General features: G+C 41.3%; 3 protein-coding genes across 11 annotated transcripts in view; all 3 read right to left on the reverse strand.

Annotated features, from left to right (window-relative positions):
• The window catches only part of LOC138628535 (paxillin-like), a 37,727-nt gene extending 28,373 nt beyond the window's left edge, over positions 1-9,354 (reverse strand). The window contains exon 1 of one of the 3 annotated variants that reach the window (XM_069711648.1): positions 9,130-9,347. In XM_069711648.1, the coding sequence (XP_069567749.1) occupies positions 9,130-9,142 (13 nt within the window). In that variant the 5' untranslated portion in view covers positions 9,143-9,347. Of the gene's footprint in view, positions 1-9,129 lie in introns of all 3 variants that reach the window. The other 2 variants (XM_069711629.1, XM_069711637.1) reach the window with 2 other exon arrangements.
• A 5,386-nt stretch (positions 9,355-14,740) lies between these two features.
• myl2a (myosin, light chain 2a, regulatory, cardiac, slow) lies at positions 14,741-17,268 on the reverse strand. Its single transcript, XM_069711690.1, has 7 exons — positions 17,189-17,268; positions 16,649-16,741; positions 16,029-16,104; positions 15,798-15,902; positions 15,600-15,678; positions 15,393-15,441; positions 14,741-15,119 (listed from the first exon to the last, which is right to left on the reverse strand). Exons 1-7 carry the CDS (start codon positions 17,189-17,191, stop codon positions 15,015-15,017), a joined length of 510 nt encoding a protein of 169 aa, XP_069567791.1. The 5' UTR covers positions 17,192-17,268; the 3' UTR covers positions 14,741-15,014.
• A 2,042-nt stretch (positions 17,269-19,310) lies between these two features.
• The window catches only part of cita (citron rho-interacting serine/threonine kinase a), a 39,189-nt gene continuing 32,101 nt past the window's right edge, over positions 19,311-26,398 (reverse strand). For all 7 annotated transcript variants that reach the window (XM_069711745.1, XM_069711754.1, XM_069711712.1 and 4 more), the window contains 11 exons: positions 26,144-26,224; positions 25,898-26,033; positions 24,921-25,060; positions 24,669-24,761; positions 24,419-24,527; positions 24,170-24,298; positions 23,886-23,966; positions 23,697-23,775; positions 23,397-23,579; positions 21,850-22,237; positions 19,311-21,465 (listed from right to left, as the gene is read on the reverse strand). In XM_069711745.1, the coding sequence (XP_069567846.1) occupies positions 21,442-21,465; positions 21,850-22,237; positions 23,397-23,579; positions 23,697-23,775; positions 23,886-23,966; positions 24,170-24,298; positions 24,419-24,527; positions 24,669-24,761; positions 24,921-25,060; positions 25,898-26,033; positions 26,144-26,224 (1,443 nt within the window). In that variant the 3' untranslated portion in view covers positions 19,311-21,441. The remainder of the gene's footprint in view (positions 21,466-21,849; positions 22,238-23,396; positions 23,580-23,696; positions 23,776-23,885; positions 23,967-24,169; positions 24,299-24,418; positions 24,528-24,668; positions 24,762-24,920; positions 25,061-25,897; positions 26,034-26,143; positions 26,225-26,398) is intronic.

A 26,398-nucleotide genomic window follows, 5' to 3' on the forward strand; every position in this document is an offset into this window, starting at 1 on the left:
TTTTGGGCCTCCGTGTGCGTGAAAAAGTGGTGAAAGCACTTTAAAATTACTTCAATGGAACTACGGAGTCATTTGTTCAAGACGATAAAAAAAAAAAAAAAATGTTAAAAATGCTTTTTTCTTCTTTTTTTTTCAGTGTTTTGTTGATTTGCACACATCAGGAAAATAAGCACTGATATTTAACTGAAACTAACTTCTAAGAACAAGAAAAGTTTAACACAATTTTCCTGAATGTCAGTGAAGAGCAAGTCATTCATCCAGATTTTATAATGGTGACAGGAAGTCAAACTATTTGATGGACTCTTTTATTACAGAACTGTTGCTGTGAAATTCATCCAAACACCTTCTTCAGTTCTACCGCCATATAGAAAATCTGCAGCATTAGTCCCTGAGGTGAAGCCACTCCATCTATTGAACGAGGGTGTAATTGAGGGCACACTACAGTTTCCCTTTCTAGAGGGTAACAAAAGTGGTGCACTGTCTAGGTGATTTGTGTATTACCATGCTATTATCCCAATTTTCCATATTTATACACAGTGCGTTCCATAAATGGAGATTATTTGGGCCAGGCAGATAAAATCATCCAAATTCAAATTAGGTAAATCTATCACCAGAAGGCCTTATTTCACTGTTTTCAATTTTTTTTTTTTTTTTTTTTTTTTACCACACACCTGTCTGAGTTGAGTTCAGAGTTCAACATGTGGGAAACATTGATACACAAATATAAGTAAATAACTTCCAATCTATTGTTATTTTTAATCTTTCTTTTAAATAATTAATATAATTTTTCTCTGATGCATGTAAAAACTATATGATGCATTAGAATGTGTTTAGGATAAATGTGCTGTATGGACAGTGTTTCAATCTCTGATATAATTGCAACTCGCATCTACCAAATACCAGTCATATTATTTAAGACTGAAATGTACTAACTAGTTAAAGTTTGCAGAAAATTATTATTATGTGGAATTAATTAATTTCTGTGTCTCTGCAGCTCTACTTAGGAACAAAGGTGCTTTGAGCAACATACTGATGTCAGCATCCTTACAGATACAATAATAAGAAACTGATGTTATGAAGACAGTTTTACTGTGAGTTTAACTGAAATGATAAAGGCTGTGAGATGCAGAGAGACAAACTACTATATCAACTCTGTTTTGCATTGGTTTATAACTGTCAGTACGAAGACGCCGATAAGGAGCAGAAAATACTAGAGATGGTTGGCTGACTGGCTGGTGGGACCAAGGGATGGGCAATTTCCACTTCTCCTAATCAGTCCTGTCTGGTTCTGTCTTCTGTGGTTGAAGTAGGTCACAGCACCAGAGACAAGCAGCTCTTTGTCCCCCGCCAGCAGGACAAGGACAGAGGGAAGAGGATGGAGAGGAGGGTTAGTGAGGGCCAAATCATTTCACTGGAAAACAATCAGCTCCAAGCCAATGCCAGATCTGTGTGTGTGTGTGTGTGTGTGTGTGTGTGTGTGTGTGTGTGTGTGTGTGTGTGTGTGTGTGTGTGTGTGTGTGTGTGTGTGTGTGTGTGTGTGTGTGTGTGTGTGTGTGTGTGTAAACTCTTGTTAAGCCAACACCCTTTCAAACCTGTGGTGTTATAATCCCAGCATCAATGCTGTCGTTAACTCCAATGGGCTTCCTCAGTGATCCTCTTTAAACAAGCCAGATTCTGATTGTAAAGCAATCTGACACACAAACACACACTCATGCTCACTTTCACTCATATTTTGCACACCCACTTCTCCTCCAGCCTCCTAACTTTCCAATTCATCAAAGGCTCGCATTGTGGCGGATTTAATAGGGCAATACCAGCAGAGTGTTAGTGACAATTTAAATCCGAGGAGGCAAGAGAGGAAACGCTCATATTTCCTAATAAAACAGCAGTGTTATCGAAGCCTGCAGCCACACCAACCAGCTTAGAAAAATGACATTTAGGAGCCAATTAAGGGAATGCCTGAAAAAAGCATGTAGGTGCTTTTGAAAGGCCATCTGATACTGAGACAGCTGTAATTGTGATTCATTATAGTGAAGCGTGGGAGCACAATCTTCACAGCAGTAAGGAGAGTTTTGAAACCCAGTGGTTCCTCCTAGTGCGACAAATCAAATTATGCAATTACTGTGGCATTGTTATTTTCCATGCAAACTGTTGTAGCAGCTGCTCTCTCGCTCGCGTCACAGGATCTGCAGCGTCGCATCAACTGAGCTGTCAGTCACTGACAGACTGGCAGCGATAAGAGTCTGACAACAAAGTCAGCGGGGAGCACAAATCATTGGAGCACAGCGGGATGCAGGAAGGCAGATTACAACTTTAGACGCATTCGCACACGTACAGTGTGTGTGTATGTATATATATATATATCATACCAAATGTGTTAAACTGCTCCTCACTTTCTCCTCATTTCGCTTCATTACTTCCCTGACAAGACAACAGCTAAACAGGACGGCCTTAAATTAAGGAAACTAAGTCCACAAGTTAGTATGACTAACACAAGGTCTGAGGGCTACTAGGATGAGGCCTCATGACTGCCACCACCACAGAGAGTTTACTACGGGCACTTCCTGTCATGAAACAGGTGTCGAGCTGGATGAGGAGCTGCCCAATCAAACAGGCTCAGTGAGCTTAGCTGACAAACAGCAGGAACGAGGGCACAGGAACTACACTGTAGGACTTGTGGTTAGCTAAAAATTAGGATGGAGAGATTTTGCTGGCACCCTCGCCCTCCCCCAGCCTAAATATGTTTTTTTTGGCTTGAGGGACTCTTCCCACACAAACCCTGCTTCTAAAAACCTACAGTAGCTGCTGGAGCATCGACCCTGCAGGCTGCTGGTACACTGCACTGAGCCCATGAGGGATGACATGATGGTTGGCTGAGTGTCGCGCTGTCGATGCTTAGTCAGCTTCCCATTCAGAGCTGTCTGTCCACACCAGCAGTATGTAATCAGGAGCGTGTATGAGCTTTATTGTGAGTGAGTGAGTGAGTGAGTGAGTCAGTCAGTCAGTCTGTGTGTGTGTGCGTGCGCGTATGGCATATGTTTCAAAGCCCTGCAGCGTTTTGATTTTAAACTCAGACAGATGGACAAACCCTGGAGGAGGTACAAGAGATTGTCTCAAACCTACACAGACTGTGTGTGATTAATGTGCACGTGTCCAACAGGAAAGAGTCATCATCCACCGTGTAGGCTTGTTCCCTGTTGCATTAAGCCAAGGGTCACAGAGGACATCAGGTTGTTGTTTTTTTTTTGTTTTTTTTGTGTCTTTTCCGCTTTAGTGAAGAGGAAGTTAACTGCTGGGGATTTTAGATTTTCCACGTTAAACACTGTTCAAATGATTTACATTTTGCACTTAAAAGCCTGAGGAGGTCATATTTAAAAAGAAAAGTCATCATTGAAGCATTAAAAGAAGACGTAGTCTGACTTTTTGTCCACAGAAAGGCAACTTGTTATGACCTCCATTCCAGGTAAATGTGGCCCAAATTGCTGTGTAAATATATTGAAGGTAGACCTCAGGTTAACTTGGAAACTATTGGAGCAGCCTTTAACCAATCGGCATTGACCATCATATACCCGCTGTAGTGCACTAAAACTCTACCTTCAGCTAGCTTAGCTTAGCACAAAGACTGGAATAAGGTGGAGGCAGCTCGTCTGGCTTTGTCCTGAATTACAAAATCCACCTACCAGCACTTCTAAAGATCATTGATCAATATATGGTTGTATGAAGACTATTCCTTTAAAGTATCTCTTAGGAACACACAAGGAAAATGTTTATTATGCTAACAAAGCATCAAATTCAGAAATGTAATTTATGCATTTTCAAATGTATCTGTTCCACTTTTGGACACACATGAATTATTATACTACCAGGCAAACCAGAGTAGTTACCTTTCTGATGCATCACAATTAAAACTGGAACTACAAAGGACTGAAACCAAGTGAGTGACTTGGACATGGGAAAAGAGGTTATTCCTCAAACTGTAAAAGACACCCGTGTCACAGTCTGACAAACGTTCACGTGAAAGCCGTGTGATGCGTCTTTTAGTCTATAAACAATGAACCAACCTAAATTTAGACTCAGCTGAGTATCTAGGCTACATCAGATCTCATTTGGACTTAGTAAAGAAGTACTCTGCCCATGCCCACTCCCTGAGTGACATTTCCAACGCTGCAGCTGCTGCACTGACGCGGCCCAGGGGAATCACTTCCCTTCAAATAATGCCTCCAAAGCGACAGTGAAATAAATCAATGCGGGAGAAACACAGCAGTTAGTGTGTTAGCAGACATGAAAATGGAAATACTGAACGGCGCGGTGCATCAAAGTCAGTAAAATGAAGTTAACTATTTGACATTCATGTCTTGTTGGTGCAGGCCCGGAGCAGCGAAGCACGGAGCCACGCTTGGCAGCGCTGATAGCTGAGGAGGGGAGGTCAGTGAAAGTTTGCCTCAGAACACGAAACAGAACCTTTACTGCAAAGACAGCACAAATAAAAGGAGGCGCAAACAATACAAATATAACATTAAAACTGCAAGCAGTGATATACGGGCCCTCGCACTCCGGCGCGCCGCCTCCCCAAAGCCGTCCCCCTGAAGCTGTCTCCCCGAAGCCGTCTCCCCGACTTGCAGTGCGCGAGGGACAGCATATACCCACTTAAAGTTGCTATTTTTGTCTTGTTTCCTGTCTCCAGCAGGGGGCGCTGGCGATCCGTTTGGCCACGCCCACTCGCAAAACACATTTCAGATGTATCACCACGCCGGATGTATGTCACACGTTTTGTGAGGTTTCAAGCATCCCTTGACCATAAACATCAACTTCCTGTGTCATGGCGTGCGAGCTGTTTGGCCACGCCCACTCGCAAAACACATATCAGATGTATCGTCTCACCACGCCGGATGTATGTGACACGTTTCGTGAGGTTTCAAACATCCATTGACCTTAAACATCGACTTCCTGTGTCACGGCGAGACATCACACTTTGCCGCATTGTCACGGCGACGCCCATTGACAAAGTCGAACGAATGTCTCAATATATCATCAACTACATGTTTAGGTTATTGTGACCCGATTTTACGTTCATGTGATCAACCAGCTCGACGTAGAATGTGAAAGTATGAAAAGTGTAATTTCCAGTGGCCAACAGGGGGCGCTATGACTATGAGCGAATATTACCCCACAGGGGTCTTCAGGCTGTTATCATACCTGTGATGTTTGGAGAAGGTCGGTCCATGTACATAAGATTTAAAGCAACTCGTAGTTTCATGACGAGACGCTCAAAATGGCCGCCACGCTACGGGCACACACATCGATGAAAACAAATTATTTATACAACTTTTAATCCCAAACATGTTTTCTATCCATAGAACCTAAATTCAAGTCGGTCAGACAAAATTCCTCGGAGGAGTTCGACAAAGTACAACATGTATGAATCGCCCAAAATGGCGACTAAATTCAAAATGGTGGACTTCCTGTCGAGTTGACGTAACAGTGCAATGTAACTTTTTCGTGCGTCCAGGTGTGATACATGTGTATTTAATTTAATTTAATTTAATTAAATTGAATTTAGGTAAATGTGGCCGCCGGGGCATCTCTTTAGGGGGCGCTCTCGAGCCCATTCTCGACTCCACTAGAATAAGGAATTTTCCGCCGAGAGACATGTGTGTATCCACTTTCATGAGATTTTGAATACGATAAAGCCTCCAAAAAGGCAAATCACTTTACGTGAGGAGAAGAAGAAAGAGAAGAACGAGAACATTTTCACGAAATACAATAGGGCTTTCACACCGATGCTTGGGCCCTAATAAGAAAACAAAAGCTTGGGTGAAAAAAGGAGGAAGCTGATAATTGCTAGCGATCGTGCTTTATGATCTGCCTTGATTCAAATCTTCCTACAAGGCTAATCTTCTCTCCTGCGAACTCAGCCAGCTTTAAACTGTCAATAGATTGCAGCCTGCAGTTTCCTATGTGGTTCACCACAGGAATGGTGGGGAGTGGGAAGAGAGAGGGTGGGGCAGTGCAGTGTTTAAGGAGGACACATTTTGGCTGAGGCCCAATCCCTGCATGTGGGCCTGATCCACCCCGACTCCCTGCCTGAGATTAGCACTACTCTGCTCTCATGGCCAGCACTGAGAGGAAGCACAACAAAGTCCGGATCACAAGAAAAAAGGCGTTTAAAGGTGAAAGAGATCTTGCCTGTCAGGATCGCCGCTTTCATCTGCATTGTGCTGCGATGATATGGGAACCGGAGAGACCGTTGCAAAGGAACAAAATTGAGGAAAAGAGAAAAAAAAAAGATGTCCCCTGGTTGGTGAAAGGTTTTCGGCACTGCTGGCTCAGCACTTGAGAAAACGAACTCTCCTCTGCTAAAAATACCTGCAGGTTTCCTTGTCTTCTCTGGGGTCTGAGATAGACGGACGGATCCTCTCACTTCAACTCCACTGGTGGTGCTTCGTTAGATCCCCCACTGAATCTGAACCATTTAAAAATCTTTCAACAAATCTCATTTTCATAAACACGTGGAGGTCAAATCTCCCGACGAGGCTAGCGCTACACTCTTCCTGATGACAGAGCACGTCTGGCGTCTACATTTCTCTTGTTGTTTTTTTTTGTGCCATATTTTCACACGTCTCCACTCAAACGATGACAGAATTTACAGCCCTGTGATACGGTAATTACACTGGGTTGTGTAACGCTCCTTTTTTTAGCAGCTACTTTAAGGAAAGCCCTTCACCCGTGTAAGCCAAGAAGGTATCCATAAATATTGACTGGATATAGAGTGACCAATATTCTCGGTACACTCCCACCGACATGACCTCAACCACAGAACTGGGTTTTGGGCCCTGAATAGTTACATCCAGGTGTTCTTAAGGATGGCGAAAAGCTAGAAAAGTGTATTTTTTTGCATCACTTTTTGAAATGTAATCAATAAAAATCAGTTTATTGTTTTATGACAAGTCCACCTGCAGCTCACAGAGAGAGAGGGTGGGGTGTGTGTGTGTGTGTGTGTGTGTGGGGGGAGGGGGTTAATACTTTATGGATGGCTTTTGGAAGACATTTATGATCTTTGACTTCACCAGTGCATTCTGGTGGTTTTTTTTTAGCACCCAATGAACTCGACTCCTTCAATGCATTTCACTGATGTCCTGCTAAACTTAACCTTACAGTCGCTGGGGGGAAAAGAAAAAAAACGCTCATAAAAACACTGATGCTGATTCTGCAGCGCTGTGTGCAAGCGGCATTACTTCAGAGTTTCCTGTCGGTTTATAATTGCGCTGCACATTTGTGTATCTCTGAGAGGGGTTTGCATTATTGTTTTTTTTTAATTAGAGCCAGCTCAGCCAATATCAGGCTCTCTCTGTATTGATGAATGAGCTGCGCGATAAACCTGGATATGAAAACTTGTGTTTTTTGAGGGGATTCTGTGTTCTTTTTGGTCTAATTATTAAACCCCCAGTGAAGTTTACTGCATCAATCAAGTGGCAACGCACCATGACGTCACCCGCTGGTTTGTGAACTGAGGTTTTGTTTGACAATTCAGCCCCATCTTTATTTTTTTTAAAGCCAGAAGTGAGCATAATTTGGACGAGAGGGTGGAGCCACAGAGGAGTGAAGGATTAATCTGACGGAGAGCCCGAGGACGCTATAGCCACCTATGTATAACGGTAACCTGACTGCACCCAAGGCGTGTCAATCAAACAAGTCATGCCCCAAAACATACCTCTCTTTAAGGTTTACTGCGAACATCAAATTATTGATGGGACTTTTTTTTCCCATTAAGAGCACCAGAACACCGATTAAAAAGATTGAGCTAATGACACAGGCTTTGTATTTTTTGAGAGAAGTTGACATCTTCTGAATGAGCGTCTTATGAAGCCAGAGGTATTTTGGGGGCCAGCCCCTAGTGGCCCTAAGTGGTATTACACTTCTGCTAAAGCTTCTCTTTTCAGACCCAGAAGCTACATCCAATTATATAAGCAGTCCATGTACTGATGTCATTTTGGGGGGGGAAAAAATAAATTGTTGAACTGTAATTTAATCTGCTTCAGTGTTTGACAGCCACATTTGAGGGATCACTGTTTTTTTAAAAAAAAAGTGTTTATATAAAGAATGTCAGCCAATAATTAGGGTAATTGCCAGAATTTTTTTGTATTCATTTAATCGAAATCAACCCCAAAAAGCCAGAATCAGTCAGACTCTAGTTTGAATTATTCTACACTATTAAAAAAAAAAAAAATCCTACAAGGTGAGCAATGATCTCATAATAACCACAACATGAAAAGCAAGGAGAAGATTGTTTGGCTCATGGCAAGAATTTTTTAACATCCAAGTCAAACGAACTTTCACAAAGCAAAACTGGAGAACCAGGATATGCTGAGCTCTACACAACCTCTCCCTGCCACCACAACCTGCCCCACGGCTTTACATTTCCTGCTGTCACAAAGTGCACCAGCCGTAATTCACCGAGAAAACCTTCATCCCAGCAGGCAGAGCAGCACAGGATCCGTATGTGAGAGCACAATACAGCAGAGATGTAACAGGAATCAAGCATGTGGCAGAGAAATTGTTGTTTTAAAAGCACTACAGAGGTCCTGATAAAACAAACTCCCTTTAATGATTGTTGTCACGAGAGGTTTCACTAATCTCACCTGCAGCAGGGGCAGTTATGTAACGCTGACATGCACCAGGAGGGGCTCGACAGGTCACCGGCTCCTCAAATGTCAAATGATCAGAGCGGTAATTTTCTCATTTCTGGCAGGTCTGAGCTTGAAAAAGTTCCGCGAGCTCTGCACGAGTCTAACGCGGCTGATTAAGTGATGTAGAGGGGATTTAACTCGTCTAAAACACTGTGTTTGTGTCCACGTTACAAATACCAGCTAATAAAAGACACAAATTAAATGCCTCCTCGTGTCAGTAGCACGCGGGGCCTTTCTGTCCATTTAACCTCGCGCTGCTCTCAGCTGAACCTGGTTAACTTAAACCCACCTGCGAACCCAAACACCGCCGACTCAAACACACTAACTGTAAAACCCTTCTTTTGGTCGGAGGCACCTCCGGCGTTAGCATCGTGTGTTCACGCTAGCGACACACTCTCCGCACGCGCTGCTTTAATGTTGCGTTCACGGCCAGCGAACTTACCTAAATCATCCATGTTGGCCGGAAATGGTTCCAATGCCGAGAACCGGGACCGGTCCTTCTCTCTGACGGTCACAGCTGGACTGCAAAGCGGCCGAATCCGCTCCTAATGCCGGATCTGCGCTGGCAGGTCTTCCGCGCTGAACGCAGCGAAGTTTTCAAGTCGCCCTGCTGCTCGACGAGTCTTAAACACACTCAGAAACAAACCCAGCTGCCCCCACAGGAGTCTCCAGCAGTTCACATCCAGCCCCCCTGCCAGCCCACCAGCCACAACACACAGGGACCAGCGACATCCACCGGCAGAAAGTGGAACTGAAGAGGAAGAGAGGCTGCACTGATGGAGAATTCCCATCACTACTCCATCCTACAGGGTACATCGAAGTAGTAGGATGTTTACTTACAATAATAAGACTGTTACTATATATATATATATATATATTACAATTGATCTACCATGCCTTATCCTTAATGGTTTCCAAGTTGCACCAGTTGTTTATCGACTTGTATATTGTCTAAGGTATTGGTTTTTATGTAGGATAGACATTCAAGGTTTGTACTGTATGTGGCTTTTCAAATTTTTTTCAAATTTCTTTTTTAATTTAATTTAATCAGTTTCTCCCTCCCACTTTGCCTGATTGTGTCTCTGAAGTCGTATCTTCTATCGCCTATCTATCTTATCACAGCTACTTCTGTTTAATCAAAGATCATTTAACACAGTTCACATTATGTTCAATAAAAACTCACAAGTTCTGTTTGCACAGATTCATCAGGAGTCTAACAACTGATGAACATTATTCTTTGTATGTGCTGTTCAGTTCAGTTAAATTTGCATTTAGAAAATCAGTTAAAATACGAGTTCAACAACATAGACATAACAGAGAAATATGTGACATATGGCACCCTGATAGGCAAGCAGATACAGTTTACACTTTAAATACATTGGCATTGTATTAAACAGTTAACATTTACAACCTATGAAACACCCAAGACCTTGAAAAGTGCTATTAAATGGGCCGAAGACATTTATATTATTAGTCTGAACATTGATTAAATAAGTAAGATACAACTCTTTACTCATCTCTTTACGATACAAACTGTTTCTGCTGGGGAAAAGAGTCATGATCACCATCCTCTCCTAACAGAGGGGTGAGGTCTGAGAGAAGGAGACGAGATGAAGAGCCAGGTCTTGTACAAAAACCAAGTGACGAGGTGGAGGAGAGGAAGACTTGAGCTCAGCACATGGATGTGATCACTAAGGAGGTGAAGATTAACCTAGTGGCCTGGGAACAAGAGAGAGAGAGAGAGACCGTGCACCGGGAGTTCCTTGACCTCACACTTCAAGGGGAGAGAAAAAAAACAAACTAGGTCAGCCAAGTCAGCTCACAGAAGGAAGGACACTTCAGAGTCCAGCTGCTTCCAGAGGGAGCCTATAGAGAAGGTACATATTCTGTAGGAGCAGCTGCAGAGGATGGTGGGGTCAGATTTTGAAGAGAAGCATGACTTGGGGAGAGGAGCAGACAGGATTTTCTTGTGGGGAAAGTTGGTCAGGTTCTTCATTTTGGATGAAGGAGGAGCTGCTCATGCACTGAGACAGTGGAGGAGGTGACGTGTGGGGAAAAGCCTATGGGAAAGGTTTGTCAGTTTAACGTCATCTGCTGGTGAAATGCTGTTATAACTTTGCAGGACGGCGTTGCACCTGTACTCTAAATGTGCTCGTACATATACTTTTAACCTTTAACCCGAATGATGTCAAGAATTTTGTATTAAAATATTTCGAAATATTTTAAATCAACAAGTCAAGAAACAGGAAGTTATATTTTATGTTTGTGGTGAAAAGAATCAAAATGCAGTGTATTTTGTAGAGAGCAACAGGAAGCTTTAAGGTCATAAGGAGAAATGCGCATCCACCCTTACTGAGCTCTTTGGCTTTTTGTAAAAGAAGAAACATCAGAAAACTGAATCCCTAAATTTGGGAAATGAGAAGAAAAGTTCTGGAGGGCTTAGTTAACCATTTGTAACTTTTACTGGGTTTTTTTTTGTGCATAACACCTTGTTGTGTCTGTTGTTTACAGTTATTGTTCTTGTAGGTAAGCATCATGGTTTGAGCCTCTGTGTTTTTTATCGTTTACTTCCCGGTAAATATGTTAAAAAAAAAAAGTGTTGTGTAGGTTGTTTTTATGAAGTATAAATGGTAAAGTCATTTTACTCTTATAAAAGTAAAAAAAAGAAAAGTAGAAAAGATGGAAATGCAGATACTACAGTCACACTGAATGAGCAGACCATATTCTTTTAACCCATTTCCCACACAGCTAAAATCTGCCTTCTTTGAACAGTGTCTGTTTTTTCAGCACAAATCCACAGTTCTAACAGAAAAAGTCATCCATTACTCCTGAACAGTGGAAAATGACTAAATGCCACTTAGTACTGTATTAAATCTCAATATGAAGCTCTTCGAGAGAGCGTTAATTGCACCCTCAGCACACTGTAAAATGCTTCCTCTGAGAAATGATTGGCGTAATGTTCATGTAATATTTCTGCAGGGAATTGCAGAGTGGGATGTTTAGTAGTGAGATTAATGTTTTTTTTTTTTTAATACATTTTATGTAATCTCAACAAGATTTACATTATTAATATCATAGTTCTATGTCTGTATGATTATTCTAAGGTTTGTTTTTGAGTAGTTAGTTGTAAGTTAAGATTTATCAGGCCTAGAAATTTTATTTTTCATAGGGGCATTTTATGGAGCCACATTTTGGTGCCCATTTGGTTTATTTCATCTTTCATTTTGTTCTCTGGCCACTAGAGGGGGTTCGTGTACAACGTTTTACAGATGTCCAGATGAAGTCAGAGTCACCACCACTCAACAACATTTCAATTTTAATGGTTTAGTTTAGTTTTAGTGAGGAAAATTAAAGATAAAACATTTGTCAGTTTTATTTTAGCATGTGTATATTTCAGAATCGCTTGGTTTGATTTTTGCTTTCATTTCCAATATGATTTTTTTTTATTTTGGCCGGTGAGAATGTGTCTTTGTCTTGTAGCATTTCAACATCATTTTAATAAAATTACTCTGAAACATCTAAGTGGTCGATGTCGATATTCTGACAAATGAGCTGAAACAAGCAAGCGCTGCAACTAGCAGATTAAACATTAGGCCAATCAATATTGTTATTTTTATGAACCCAGCACTAAAACAATAAATATTCCAAGTCATTTCATAGATTAATGTTTGAATCAGAGATTTGTTGGAGACTTGAAGTTATTGCAGATAGTCTATGATAATATTTCTCCTCCACATGAAAATTCTTTATTTTAGGATTTCTCTCCATGTTTGGCAGGTTAGTCACTATTCTCAGAAATGTTGATGACAAAACTTCGTATATAATCATTATATACAAAACTAACAATTTACATTCAATGAAAAAGGCCAAAGGTCAAATTAAAACCTTTATTCTTAAACTTAGGTAGGCCCCATTTCACTGTCTGAAAAGGTTGTCTGTAATTTTCTTCAAGTTTTAACATTTACTCAAAGACCCAACTATGAGTGGCATCATATTGTAGGATAATTATTTTAATGTCTTCTAATAAACAATACTTGGGTGAGTTTCTGCGCAGCAACATGCACTACTGTAAGGATGTTGCTCACCTGCTGCAGCCAAAAGGCAGACGGTGCAGTTTTAAGAACTAAATTTAACAGACCGTTTCTCATAATTGAATTTAATCACATTAAGTTCAGAACATGACTGACACTAATTTTTAGTCGACAGTGAAGACATGTTGTTTATTAATGTTCTGTAAATCCCAGTTATAGTGACGTCTCTTTAAAAGGTAGCTCTGTTCAAGATATATTTATGTTTTTACATTTACACACTATATACTGTAAAGATAAAAGGGACATTGCTCCTTTCAAATGAGATCAATATACATTATCTTTCTTTTTCTTTCTGTGCTGCAGTCTGAGTTGAGAAATATAGCCGACTCTCTGGGAAGTGGGAATGCAGTGCATTGTGGTTCAGAGGACTGTAGATCAGCTGAAGCCTGCCATCAGTGGCCATTTAGAAAAGATAATGCAAGAAGTTGTCATTGTCTCTGCCTCATTTTTTATGGACTAATCTTGTAATGTTGTCTAAAATCGAATAAAAAAAACTAAAGAAACTTGTGATGGTAAACAACATATTCCAGGATCTCACTCTGGTTATTTACTGCTTGTTGCACACACTGCAGTATGTTTTGAATTCAGAAAACTTTTTACATTGATGATAAAAACACCATGGAAACCCAGTTAGGGTGCAGATTCTGTTGTTGTACTTGTGTTACTGCCTCACTTTCTTTTCCTACTTTTCCTGCCTATCTGGGCAAATAAAGGCAAAAACATAAAAAAAAGATAAAAAATAAAAAAAAGTTTAAAAAATGATTTCAGCATAAATATCAAATGTATAAATTGTTTTTTTGCCCACTTGGGTGAAAGGAAACTCCATGACAAGCTGAAAACACCACATCTGCCATGTTGTCACTGTACAACCTTCTTGGATCAAAACAGTGTACACATCCAGCAGACTGACAGATTAGATTTGGGTCATTTTTCTGGTCACCTGATGAATGCAAGTTCAGTGGTTACTGTTTATTTAGCTCTGTTTTGAACTCCACGCACTCCCAGAAGGAAATAATTGTCTTTTTAGTCTCTAATTGTTGCAGTATTTTCAGCAGCTGGTTACCAACTTTGTCAGACGTGCAGTATTATATTTGGTTAAACCAAAACAAAGACCTACACAACTGTCATAATACGGAGGAACTGCAGACAAAGCCCTGCCGAGTTTGTCCCTACAAATGATTTGTTTCTTATTATATGTTGTGATTTCATTTTGTTGTTACTATTGCAGGTACATTTGAAGGCTGAATGACGAATGCAGTGCCGAGGTTCCCCTCCCTCAGTGGCCACAGTCTGTTCAGTCAAAACACAACACATGATATGAGCCGTTGATTCCGACACTCCCCTCGTACCTGTCTCCTCTACAGGAGACAATACACGTCTGGCGAGATGCTGGCAAACTAAGCCCTCTGCCCCCTGCCCTGGACTCTCCAGCTGGAACAAACAGGGATTTTCACCCTACCAAGGTCTGGCAGGTGGAGTTGGTGAGGATCACTTGGTGGCATCCTTTTGTGAGCCTCCTCAGTATAGTGTTACCCTCCTCACATCAGCACAGCACTAAAATAACAACAGGGCTTTGTTTCAGTAGCCAAACATTTTCATGTGCACAATACACACACACACACACACACACACACACACACACACACACACACACACACACACACACACACACACACACACACACACACACACACACACACACACACACACACACACACACACACACACACAGAGTGGATTGCACTCAGGGATTTCAGAGGGTCACCAACCTCACACCACTACTCTCAACTACACACATTCACTACCTAACATGGAGCTAAAAGAGTATCTAGCGTAGTCATTTATTTGAGCAGTAATCCTGTAAACATGAGAGCACCAATCAATGTAGGTACTTCTGAGTTCAATATTTTCGGTCTCCTCAGGTTATAAAACCTTTAAAAAATCAGAATGAACACTGTTAGCTGTCTTCAAAAACTTTTATTATTAGACTGACATTTATAGATTGAACAAGTGGATATGACAAATATAGGCAAGTGTATTTCAGTGTACAAAATGATAAGGAAAAATAATTGAATCAGTCTGAGGTGAAGGTGGGAATATAGAGTGGATGAAGTAGAAAGAGAGAAAGACCGTAAAGGTCTGTATGCTGATGTTGTCAGATGTCCATTTCTGGGGCTTAGAAACACTTTGTCGGGATTCTCCCTATGGTCATTAAATGAACACCGTTCAAAAAGCTTTACTCCTGGTCCTTCTCCTCTCCGTGAGTAATGATATGAACTAGGTTGTTGTAGTCCAGGTTTCCAGCCACATCTGGGGGGAAGGCAGCAAACATCTGCTCCATCTAACCAACAAAAAGGCAGATTATACAACCAGTCATCAGATGTTGTGCCCCACACGAACACAACACATCATTCAGGGTGCATAAAAAGGGTGTGATGATTCACCGATTTATTATTTGTGAGGTTGTTTGTTTTTTCATGAAAATGTGTCTGACGTGGTCGTGCATGGTCATCATGATGACGTTCATGCCTCAATTTTTTTGGGGGACTCATTCACAAGCTCGCACAGCAATCTGCTATAATGATAATAATTAGAGTAAAAGACTACAATGTACCTCCTCAGCTGTGAATCGGTCGGCTTGTGTTGTTAACATCTGCGTCACACTGGAGAGGGGGAGAGAAAAAAAACAAAAAAACGGGAGAAAACACTGTAAGAGATCGACGAGACCCGAGTTCACACTGAGAGGAAACTGTTGGGATAAATGACAGCAGTCAGACTGAGTCCTAAATTGTGAAGCTCAAGTAGCCCTGACAACACTTACTGGTCCTTCCTCAGCACACCCTTCCCTTCGGGGTCAAAGACTTTAAAGGCGTTGAGGATGGTCTCCTCTGGATCAGCACCTGCACACATTAAAACAGCCATTAAACTGCTTTAAACACATTTACATTGAAGCTTTGTTTACATGACTCAGATGTAGTTTTAATGGTTAAATTGGCACCTTCAGCCATGTGTATCTTACCTTTCAGCTTCTCGCCAAACATGGTGAGGAAGACGGTAAAGTTGATCGGCCCGGCAGCCTCTTTGAGCATCTCGTCAATCTCTTCCTGTTTCACATTCAGACGTCCTGCGGCAACAAATATTCAAGATGAACACACGGTACAAGCAGATTGAGCTGTTGTGTATGGTCACCACACTTAAGGCAATAAAACACAACATCTTGCGAGACTGAATATGGGTGGTGTGAACACACCAAGAGCAGCAAAAGTGTCCCTCAGATCATTTTTGTCGATGAAGCCATCTCTGTTCTGGTCCATGATAGTGAAGGCCTGAGATCAGAGCACAGGAAAAACATAAATGAGTCTCTTCACGTTACAACGGGATCGCAGGAAACTGCTTTGCAGCCACATGTTCTCGATATTCATTTTCAAATTCTCTTTCTCTGCTTGAATATTGTGCCATCTTTATGGATGTTAAGTATTTATAACATGCAAGCCCCCTCGGTTTCAGTGTGGCATCCAGGGTATGCCCAGCAGTTCATCTGCAGCCTAATCACTGATGACAGTCTGGATGTCTGGGCACTGCTGACCCTCATTCCAACATACCACAAAGCCTCGCTGCTGTCAAGCCAGTGACAGAAAAATAAACAGGTGGGCATACTACAGCGATGAACAATGGAAATGGAAAGACCTAGAGGGGAAGCTGGGAGACCTTTGTGTGTGTTTTTTTAATTTCTTTAATGCAAAAACACTTGGATCATAATCCTCGACATGGTGCTTTAACTTGCATATTCATCCATCATTTCCACAATTTCCATGTCATTCTGTGCCAAATGAAAATCAGTGGAATATAAATTGGTTTAGCAGCTTTCACCTCTTTGAATTCCTGGATCTGAGCCTGCTCAAACATGGAGAACACGTTGGAGTTGGCTCCATCTGCTGTCCTCTTCTTGGCTTTCTTGGGGGCCTTTTGAAGAAAGGAGGAAGAGATGAAGCAGAAACTGAATGCTAGTTAAGGTTAAGCAACGTGTCACACAGCATAAATACAAGAGATGAAATGGCTTAATAAGAGAAAATGCATTGTAAACAGTGAAGATATCTTTTGGGCTGCAGCACAAGTGCACAAGTTCAATTCAGGTGTGTGTACAGAGGATTAAAATCTGCTAAAAATGAATTTTTAATACATATGAAGGTAGTTACAATGGAGTTTTTTTTTTTACTTGGTGTTCAAAGGCGCTTAAATTATTGCAGAAGATGCAAACATTTCTGTTTTAAAAGCTAAGAATTAAAAAAAAAAAAAAATTATATGCAGCCAAAAAGATGAAATAATAAAAAAAGAAGGAGCATCCTTACAGCCAAAGAACCACACCTGTCCTTACTTGCCCCAACAAAGAGCACACACACACTGACTTACCATGGCTGAGCAGCTGGGAGGTCAGACCAACAATGATGCCAGTGAACAATGGGGAGATTGTGGGTGTCCTTTTGTAGCCCCAACCCTCAGCTCCACTGGATATTTATAAACTATGTCCTCTTTAGGAAGTGACAGGTAAATGATGCTTCATACACCACATACAGTATAGCATGCTCGCAAAACACACTCATGAACACATACCCCTCAGTAACAGCCACTCTCCCCATGTAGTCATAATTGATGCTGGACAAAGAGAGTGGAATAACTGGTCGAGGATATCAAGTGCAGACTGAAGGTTGAAGCGCTTAATCACTTTAAACTGCCCTTAATCTGCAGACTGTTGTCTTCACTGTCCAAACTATAGACAGTGAATGAAAGTGATGAATATTCAAACACAAGAGGCAGTGCATGAAATCTGCTCTGTTTGGTTTGGTTCGTCCACAGTTCATTGTTTTCTTCTTGTAAATCAAGTTGAACTGGATGTTTTAAGTCTGCATTGTTTTTAAAAGTGTAAGGTAACATTTGGTAAAGTTAAGACAAGTCTGCATCCAACTAATGAATTAGAAATAAAACAGTGCATGTGACTGGTGAACAAATAGGTGAAATGAATTGTCTTTAAATATAGTCACAGGTTTACATTACACCCCATGAATATAGCAACCCAATAAGGTGCTACCTGCCATGCTATTCAATAAGAGACAAGTTTGGGAACTTTTAACTATGAACATGTCTGTAGATTCAGCGGAAAAAATAATGAACTATGCTATGGTTATATGTAGAAGATAATAGTGTATTTTTTTATTTAATGGGGTAAAATCTTTCAGTCCATTTGAGAATTTCAGATCCTTCAAAGCTGTAGACCTAAAATTAAGTCAAATTAAGTCTCCTTATGTATTAAAGCAATTCAAACTTGGAGCTTCATTCACCTACAATCACACAAAAATCAACTTAATCAACTCCTGATGATATTCTGATCTGTGCAACAACCATTTCTCATCTCCACTTGATAAAAAAAAAAGAAAAAAGGCATGAGAGGGCTTGAAAATTATCGACATGTAATGAAGAGAAACAGGATCTCAACAGTGTGAATGCTGACTCATCATTCACACATTTAACTGGCCTGTCAGGACATTGTTACCACCAGCCTTACACACGCTTCTTCACATCATTGCCGCTGGCTTTCGGGATGAAAGCCATGCTCTACAGTACAGCATGCATTGATTGACATGACCTCTTTTATTTTACACAGATATATGCATGTGCTGATATTGATGGAAAGGAATAACTTTCTCTACTGGACCTAACCCACTTTGTTTATGAAAAAATCTTCCTCACATCTATTCAGCCCATGAAACAGATGAACATGAAGGGAAAACACAGATTTTAAATTCATAAATTAGATAACAAGAGTAAATACAGTGGGCAGAGAAAGGAAGGAGCAGACTACACTGGTGTAAGCATTAAAGAGCTTGTTGAAACTAAGCTCCTTGAATGTCAAAAGCAGGAAGTGCGACATACTGAAGTGTCCCACTGCTGACACTGAACACATCCTTACAATGTGCGATGGCTCTCCGCGCCATTAACAAGTCATCCAGTATCACTCTGGGGCTCCCAGGTCAAGAAAAGTGACAGTGTGTGAAAATGAGCAGAATGGGCCGAGGTTAGGAGGTGACGCCACAGGTGTGTGATCTATATAGAGAGGCGCTGAAGGCCTCGGTCCTCTTGCTGTCAGAAACAATGCTGTGGACAAACCAACAGCACATGTCATTGTGTCATGTGCGGACAGGGAGGTCCCTATCAGACGAGTTATTGTTAACTGACGAGGCAGATGCCACTGTTAAAAACTCTTCTCCTTCAGCTCCTCTCGGCCGCTGCAGCTACCGGGACAGGAATGGCAGATTATTGTCACATCGGCTGAGCGCTGGGATCACCTATAAATAGACCAACCTCTTCCCACACAATGGACGGGGACAAATGGCCGTTTCACTGGCAGTCTTCATGCACAAGATAAGAGAATAGATGGCTTCAAATATGACCTTACAGAGAGAATAAGCAGCGTTAAGTTCTTTCTCTACAATTTCTAATATCTAATCAAGCATAAAATGAAGAGGCAAATTAGAAGTGAAAGACAATGGTTATAATATTTAATATTCTGTGACAAAATCTCTACAGGGAACGCTAATAAAACATTTGTTAGCAGACATCAATATCATATCCAGCGTTGCAGCATTATGATTCAGGATCATGTGAAAGCAAAAAGAAATTAAAAAGAATATAAAAAGAAAATAAAACAAAAAAGAAAAGATTGGTAACCCTTTTGTACAGAGTCCTATAGAGACCAGCTGAGAACGTGTGCATTCTTGTAGCATCCGGTGCTTGTTGCTGAACATTTGAGACCAATGAATCAGCTCTATATTCTTGGCTTTAATACATTCAGGAAGATTTTTGATATCTAAAAAGAACTAGGGTTGAGTCAGAGTTGAAGAAAAGTTGGTTAATGTACTGTAACCCCAGATTCTACGAGTATAGGCACGAAGAGCCTGGTTAGGTTTTAACTCCCTCTTTAAGCGCCCGACTATTGACAGACACACTTGGCAAGTTAAAGTGGCCACTCATCTACTTACATTCAAAATCACAATTAAAAACCACAAAGGAATTGTATTTCCATAGATCAAATTATGAGATACAGAAATAAAATCATCGTAGCTTAATGAACCAAATACATTTGAATGGATTTTTATCATATTTTCAAATTGAAAAGGATCGTTTTAACTTGCCAAGACTGCCTTCATACAAGACAAGGAAGAGATTTAGTAAATAGAGTCTTATGAATTCACTGTGCAAATAGGTAATAGTTAAAAGACAGGAGATATTATTCACGTGCTTCGCTGTTAAATTGTGTAATAAAAATATAACCCAAATGAGGCAGAAGCAGAAGACAACACTCCGTTTCATTTCAGATATACATATCCATGCCGTTTACAAATCAGGAAAAAAACAAAGATTATTTTCATCTTCACCTTAAACAATTTGGGGTTATATACAATAGTAGGGGACATTGTACAAAAAAGAAATGCTCAAGTACTATGCTGTAAGCTTCAAACATGATCGTTTTTTTTCCCCCTCCCCTCGTGGAATTCAGCACTGAGGTTTTGCCTTTGACAGATGGAAGTGCATACACGAGTTTGATCCAGATACAATCACTCACTTGATAAAGGACGTTTGGACATATTAAAAGAATACTTATTGGACATTCAAGAGGACACGTTATCACTTTTTTTTCTTTAACAAAAATAGACACGGCTTCTCCAGCCTTGAAATTCCTTCTCAATATATATAAAATTATGTCTTGTCTATTTACAGTCAGATAGCGTTCTGAAGGGTTAGAAAGGTCCTGCTCCATTGCTGCTGGGGATTGTGGGTAGTGCAGTTTTAGTGTCGACCTGTTTGAGGGCAGACAATCATCTAGTGTGTGGTTCTACAGGGCGAGTTGTTCAGGGAGGGTTCATTTATTTCATCTTTAATAATTTATTTGTGCTCCTGCCACATCCTGCCTGCGTTTCTGACCGACGTCTCGACAGAGGACAGAGCTGGAGGTGATTGTAGTTAGTCGATAGTGATTGTGCTGACGTGTCGGTGCAGGGCTGGAGCCAGAAGTACTACTAGATGCTACCCACCTGCCCTGATCTGTAGCTACTGAGGACAGAGCTGAGCGTGGAGAGGAGCCAGCTGTCTTCATGGTATTTAGAGTCAACCTCTGCCATTTGTTTTACTGTAAGTTTGTGAATATTTAGGCATGACTTGCAAGATAAAGTTGCTACGGATGTGCTTATCTATTGTCGTCACTACTGTCTGACGTTGACTGAAGCTAAACGCCACCAAGTCAGGCCTTAAATTGAGAACTCAGATTTTCTTTGTATAAGAAGAAATCAAATCTAATTACTAATTCCTACTTGGAGCAGACTACATGCTCAGATACGTCGCAAAAAACCCTGCTCAGGTTGTTTATATGGCATTTTGTTTTTACCTTCATTGAAGAAATAACCTGATTCTAATGACATCTCTTTGTTTCTCTGGTTCTCGCTCTGTGTTGTGATGGCTGCAGGTGCTTTCCTCTGTGTGTTTTTCTGTTTAGATGTGTGGCAGTGTTTCATCATGAGTTGGTGACATTCTCACTGGTTCGCTGCTACTTTCATTTCTCTTTCCGAAGATTAATTTCTCTGTCCATGATGGGTGTGTGGCTCTGCCCTCCCTCAAACAGACGATTGGTCCCACACCTGCAGGATAAAGACATGAAGTCAGGTTAACGCATAAGGTACTGTCAGTTATTTATGTTTATTTAACCTGCATGTACTAACAGTGCTACAATGCTGGTGTTTAGCAAGCAATTTCTTTGAGGCTGAAGAGCTTCGTTTAACCTGTTAACATGCCACTGTTTGCTTATTAGAACTAAATACAAAGTAGTTTTGTGGCAATCCATGTAGTTTGATACCATCGAAAAGTTGTCACTAAGAAACAAAGGTGTGCTGAGAAGTGCTAGATGTACCGTCAGGGATTACAGAAGATGCCTAAAATGTTTTGTTACCTTCATGCAATCTTGTAGTAACTGCAGCGCATTCAGCAGAATGATTAAGAAACAACAGCAGAAATCACTGACAAACCTTGTTAACAGGGTTTATGGGTGTGCGTCCAGAGCCAGTATGAAGCCTTTGTCGCTCTTCGTACCGTCCAGGGGACCTCTCCCTACGGACGTCCATCATCCGGCCAGGGGAGCGGTCCATGCGAGGGTCCCCCATGGCCCTGCCCGGTGAGTGCTCTAACCGGGGATCGGCCATGGCCCTGCCAGGAGACCCCCCTATCCGGCTCTCCAGCATCCTGCCGGGAGACTTCTCTCTCTCCAGTGGACGGCTGGGAGACTTGTCCCGCCGAAACTCTGTGCGAGCCTCTCGGTAGCGGTGAGGTGTGCCGGGGTCTCCGTGGACCAGAGGGTTTCCTGCCAGCCTTTTAGAGATGTGCTCATTGTAGGAGGGAGGCCCACGCTTGTTAGGACTATTGGAAGGAACCGAGGAAACAAAGACGGGCAACGGAGCATCGGTCAAAGGAAATGTTTTTTGTGTCTCAGGTCACGGGCTTTGCTGTGCACTGTGGGAGTCAGTTTGCTCAGATGATGTGGTGAGGATAATGGATTCATAATCCAGCTTATTTAATAAGCAATAAGTAATTAGAAGAGACTGAACCCATCAACTCCATTTGGTTTGCTAAATGAGAACAGAGTCAGCGGCTGATGACAATAACTGAAGAACAAAGCTTTGACAGGCTTGCAAAGCGCAGTTGTTACTGAGCTTCAAATTGTAATGGACCAGTCTCGGGACATAAAAGGAGGAAGTCACTCTTTATTCAACAATCTCTTTTCTACAATTGACAGGAGGCATTGTTTAAAAAAAATGTTAATCAACAAAACAATAATGAAAAGAAATTTCCTAAGATTTATTACAGATAAAAAATGAACTCCTCCTCCTGTAAAAAAAAAAAAATCAAATGAAGGTGTTACTCCTGTTTTACAACACGAACAAACATTAAGGCCTGAATTTACCCATCACCACCTGTGGATGCAAACCTGTTCCCTTCAGTGCCAGCTCAGCCCAGTGACCCAACAACAACACCAGTGTGCACACAATAAAGGGGTGCAGTGTGCCACTATACAGCCTCCTGAGTAGAGAGGACCAACCCTCATAAAAAATACATAGAATAAATTCATGAATAAGTAAAATGCTCAAATAACTTAGAAATGAAAAAATAAAATGATATTTCTTTCTTTTACTTTTATCTCGACAGTTATTTCCCAATTTAACAAAATAAATTTTCACGTTTTCCTCTAAGTGGTCATTTAATCTAACTTATTCACCTAATTTATTCTCCTTTAATAAATGAAGTAATGATATTTTTTTATCCTCTATATATTAATGCCTCAATAAAATAGTCTAAAACTGATCATATAGGATAATAAGCTTTTAATACTTGATTGTTCTTGATACTTAGTGCTACAGACATGTTTGACTAAGAACCAAAAAGATGAATTATGACATGGAATAAATAAAAAATAAAAAATAAAGTCAGGGTGCCTCGTGGATCAAATATGTCACTAAAATAATTATAAAACCAGAAGGGGATTGTGAGCAGGATAAATATATAGTCTGTGTTCCCTCACCTGCGTCCAGAGCCGTTGCGCTGGAGATCTCCTCCGCCTTCTTGGCTCTGGACCAGGTTGCCCTTGCAGCAAATGACCCGAAGTTTGTTCTGGTAGGAGGAGGCCAGGTAGATGGCCCCAGAGGAGATGGCTGGGCCAAGGTAGCGTGGGTTTGGGATATCCAGGTGGGCGTACGAGTGAGGCCTGGAAGGAACAGAACAGCAGTGATCGACACGGAAGATATTTGTTCAAGCTGTCTCCTGAGCCACGGCAGTAAATAGCACTTTAGAAACTCGGACAAAAAAACAACAACAATCTTACCCAAGAGCAGCGTGTCCCTGAATCTCAATAACATCCAGAGAGTTGAAGTAGGTCACAAACAGGTAAGGCTCTCTATAAGCTGAAACACAAAAATACCACTCAACTTAATTTTAAATGTTGACAACTAGATGACAAAAAAATAAAAGAAACATTGGCAGTGACAGTAAAAAGATGCCGGTTTACACTAACCAAATGAGAGAGGCAGACGGCTCCATTTGATATCATCACTTCTACTCCTGCGGCCATATGCATCCACAAACACGCCAAACTCTGCAAGAAAAATGTCACTCATCATTCAAAAATACCGACTTGTAAACACAAATGAAATCATTCTTTCAACAACAAAAAATATTCCTTGGATACAGATTCACACAAGCTGTTACATTTCAGCTTCTCCACTGGTTCATGTGCTCAGCTGTACACACTACATAGTGTACATATATGTCCACACAAATGTCACACGGATGTCTAACCATGGAAACAGAGCAGGTATTCATCCTTCTGTGGAGCCGTGGTGACCTGGATGATGGAGATGGGGAAGCTGTGGGAGGACGCGGCGAAGACAGCCGAGGCGAGCGTCACATCGTTTTTATCCAGGAACTCTGTGGAAAGAAATCACCAGTATCAGTTTGCTTGTTGAAACCCCACAGAGACAGAATCCCACTTGTGTAGGCTTCGTTAGTTGTCAGAAATTAATATTCTATATACAGAATTTGAGCTACCTTCCAGCACATACTGCTTCATCTCGATCTCATAGAACTTGTTGGTGCCGATAATAATGCTGTAGCCGGTGAAGTGGATACAGCTGCAGGGCTCTGATGTCTCAATCTCCTGCAAAAACAAACAACAGTTCAGCGGTGCCACTTTTTCAAACTCTCCCTGAAGCAAAGCAGAACATCTACACTGGAACAGAAGCACTGCCTTTCCTTCATAACATCATCTATTAGTGGTTCACCTTTAAGACTCATTCACCTTTCTGATGCAGAACTTGTTGAGGCTTTCATTAAGTCGCAGGATTGTAATCTTGTTGGGCATAGCGGCGCAGATACAAGTTCCATTATCAATCTGTAAGGAAAGAACAACTCCACAATCAGGACAGCGGTAAATATCTGCAATCAAACAGCCCGCCGCAACGCTATTACTGTGATGTTCAGCTCATTAACTCTGACTGAATAACGGTCTAGAAGGAGTTTGTTCTCTGTAAGTAACAAGAACATGACTCACCTTTCCAGAGGAGAAGAGGTGGCATCCTTTGACTGTCTCGAAGATGAAGGGGTTGAGGTCAGGCTGAGCTGGGAGATGGGACTGGGACAAAGACTGTTTCACCTTCTTGATCTCCACCAGACACAGAGCCCTCTCCTCCCCTGAATCACACATCAGACATGCCAGGCATAATAAGACATACAAGCAATCTCCTGTTTACTTCAGTGCAGTTAGACACAATAAGTATTACGTACACGTGACAGTTTCTAAAAGACAAAAATATATATACCTGACCCTACGAGGTTACTATACATGTCAGTTTTAAGATTATTTAATTTAAAAGGATAAACAGCTGTTTGTCTAGAATACTTATTTATTACAGGGAAACGCATGCTATGTTCCAAATGACGTATTTGTCTACTAACATTTCATATTTTGAGTGCATCAGCGCGTTCCAAAAAAAGAAGTGTGAAACTCTGGACACTTTTCACCCTAAACGGTCGCCATCTTGGCTCCGCAGAGGAAGGGGGCGGGAGCACATATGTCAAGAATTTTCCAATTAAGACGTCTGAGGAAGCTGCAGCTGTTCCTGAACTCTGGACAAAAGTGTTTATTATCCACAGAAGAATCAGTGTGTTTGTTGAGTGTGTTAAACAGAGGGCACAAAAACACCTTCATTTTTGGGTAAAATAATTAAAGCTGCAGATATTTTAGCAGGTGTTCACATGCTGAGGTTATTTCCAGCCAGCGCAGAACGGCAGTGTGTGATTTCAGACAATACTACGCTGTCAAAATTAATCTATTACACAAGTAAGAGTCCCAACATGTAAGAGCACTATTTGTTAGTGTACAAAGGGAAGTATGTCATTTGGAACACAGCAACAGAGTAGATGTAGAGTTCAAACATTATGTGGCAATAAAATTCAAACTTTACTGAGTTGGAAAAAATGAAAATGAAATGACTTATAATTCCCTTAAAATGGTCTCCGTTTACTGACCAGTGATCATGAGCAGCTTATCAAGCTCTTTCAGGATCTGGATCTGGAAGACCGAGGTCAGGCCGGGGATGTGGGTCAAAGAGTTCTTTATGACGTTCAGAGCGTACAAACCCTCCTCAGAGCCGACCAAGACAATCTGAAGGAAAGGACGAGGAAGATCATAAGAGCTTAATAAGTGAAACACGCAGCAGGGCGGCGCTGTTCCCGACTCTCTGTTTATAAATATATAAGTTTGTATCCTGGTACCTGGTCGGTGAGAGGAAGAGTACAGTTGATGTCCAAACGGTCGTCACCCTCCAGCTTCAGCAGAGAATTGCCCAGAAGTTTCTATCAGGACAAGAAACCGACAGAGAGAGAAATGGAGCAGGGGAAGAAGGTGGGTTAAAAAGATTTCCTGCAAGTCAGTTACTATAGAACAAGACAAGCTAACCCAGCAAGGATGAGAGCCAGAAAGCCTTCGCAAACAGCAAATTACAAAACCCATCTATATTCAGTTAAATA

Source organism: Brachyistius frenatus, unplaced genomic scaffold (genome assembly GCF_029030835.1).
Source record: "Brachyistius frenatus isolate BFR_SWC_R1_liver_20210118 unplaced genomic scaffold, ASM2903083v1 Contig_4, whole genome shotgun sequence".
In the NCBI taxonomy this organism is placed as follows: Eukaryota; Metazoa; Chordata; class Actinopteri; family Embiotocidae; genus Brachyistius; species Brachyistius frenatus.

Bases quoted from the DNA above. Each gene is read 5' to 3' on its own strand.
- myl2a (XM_069711690.1), bottom strand. The intron at 15,903-16,028 runs GTGTGTTCACAC...TTGTTGCCGCAG, and splicing joins GGACACTTTTGCTGCTCTTG to GACGTCTGAATGTGAAACAG. The intron at 15,442-15,599 runs GTAAGTGTTGTC...CCCCCTCTCCAG, and splicing joins GGTGTGCTGAGGAAGGACCA to TGTGACGCAGATGTTAACAA.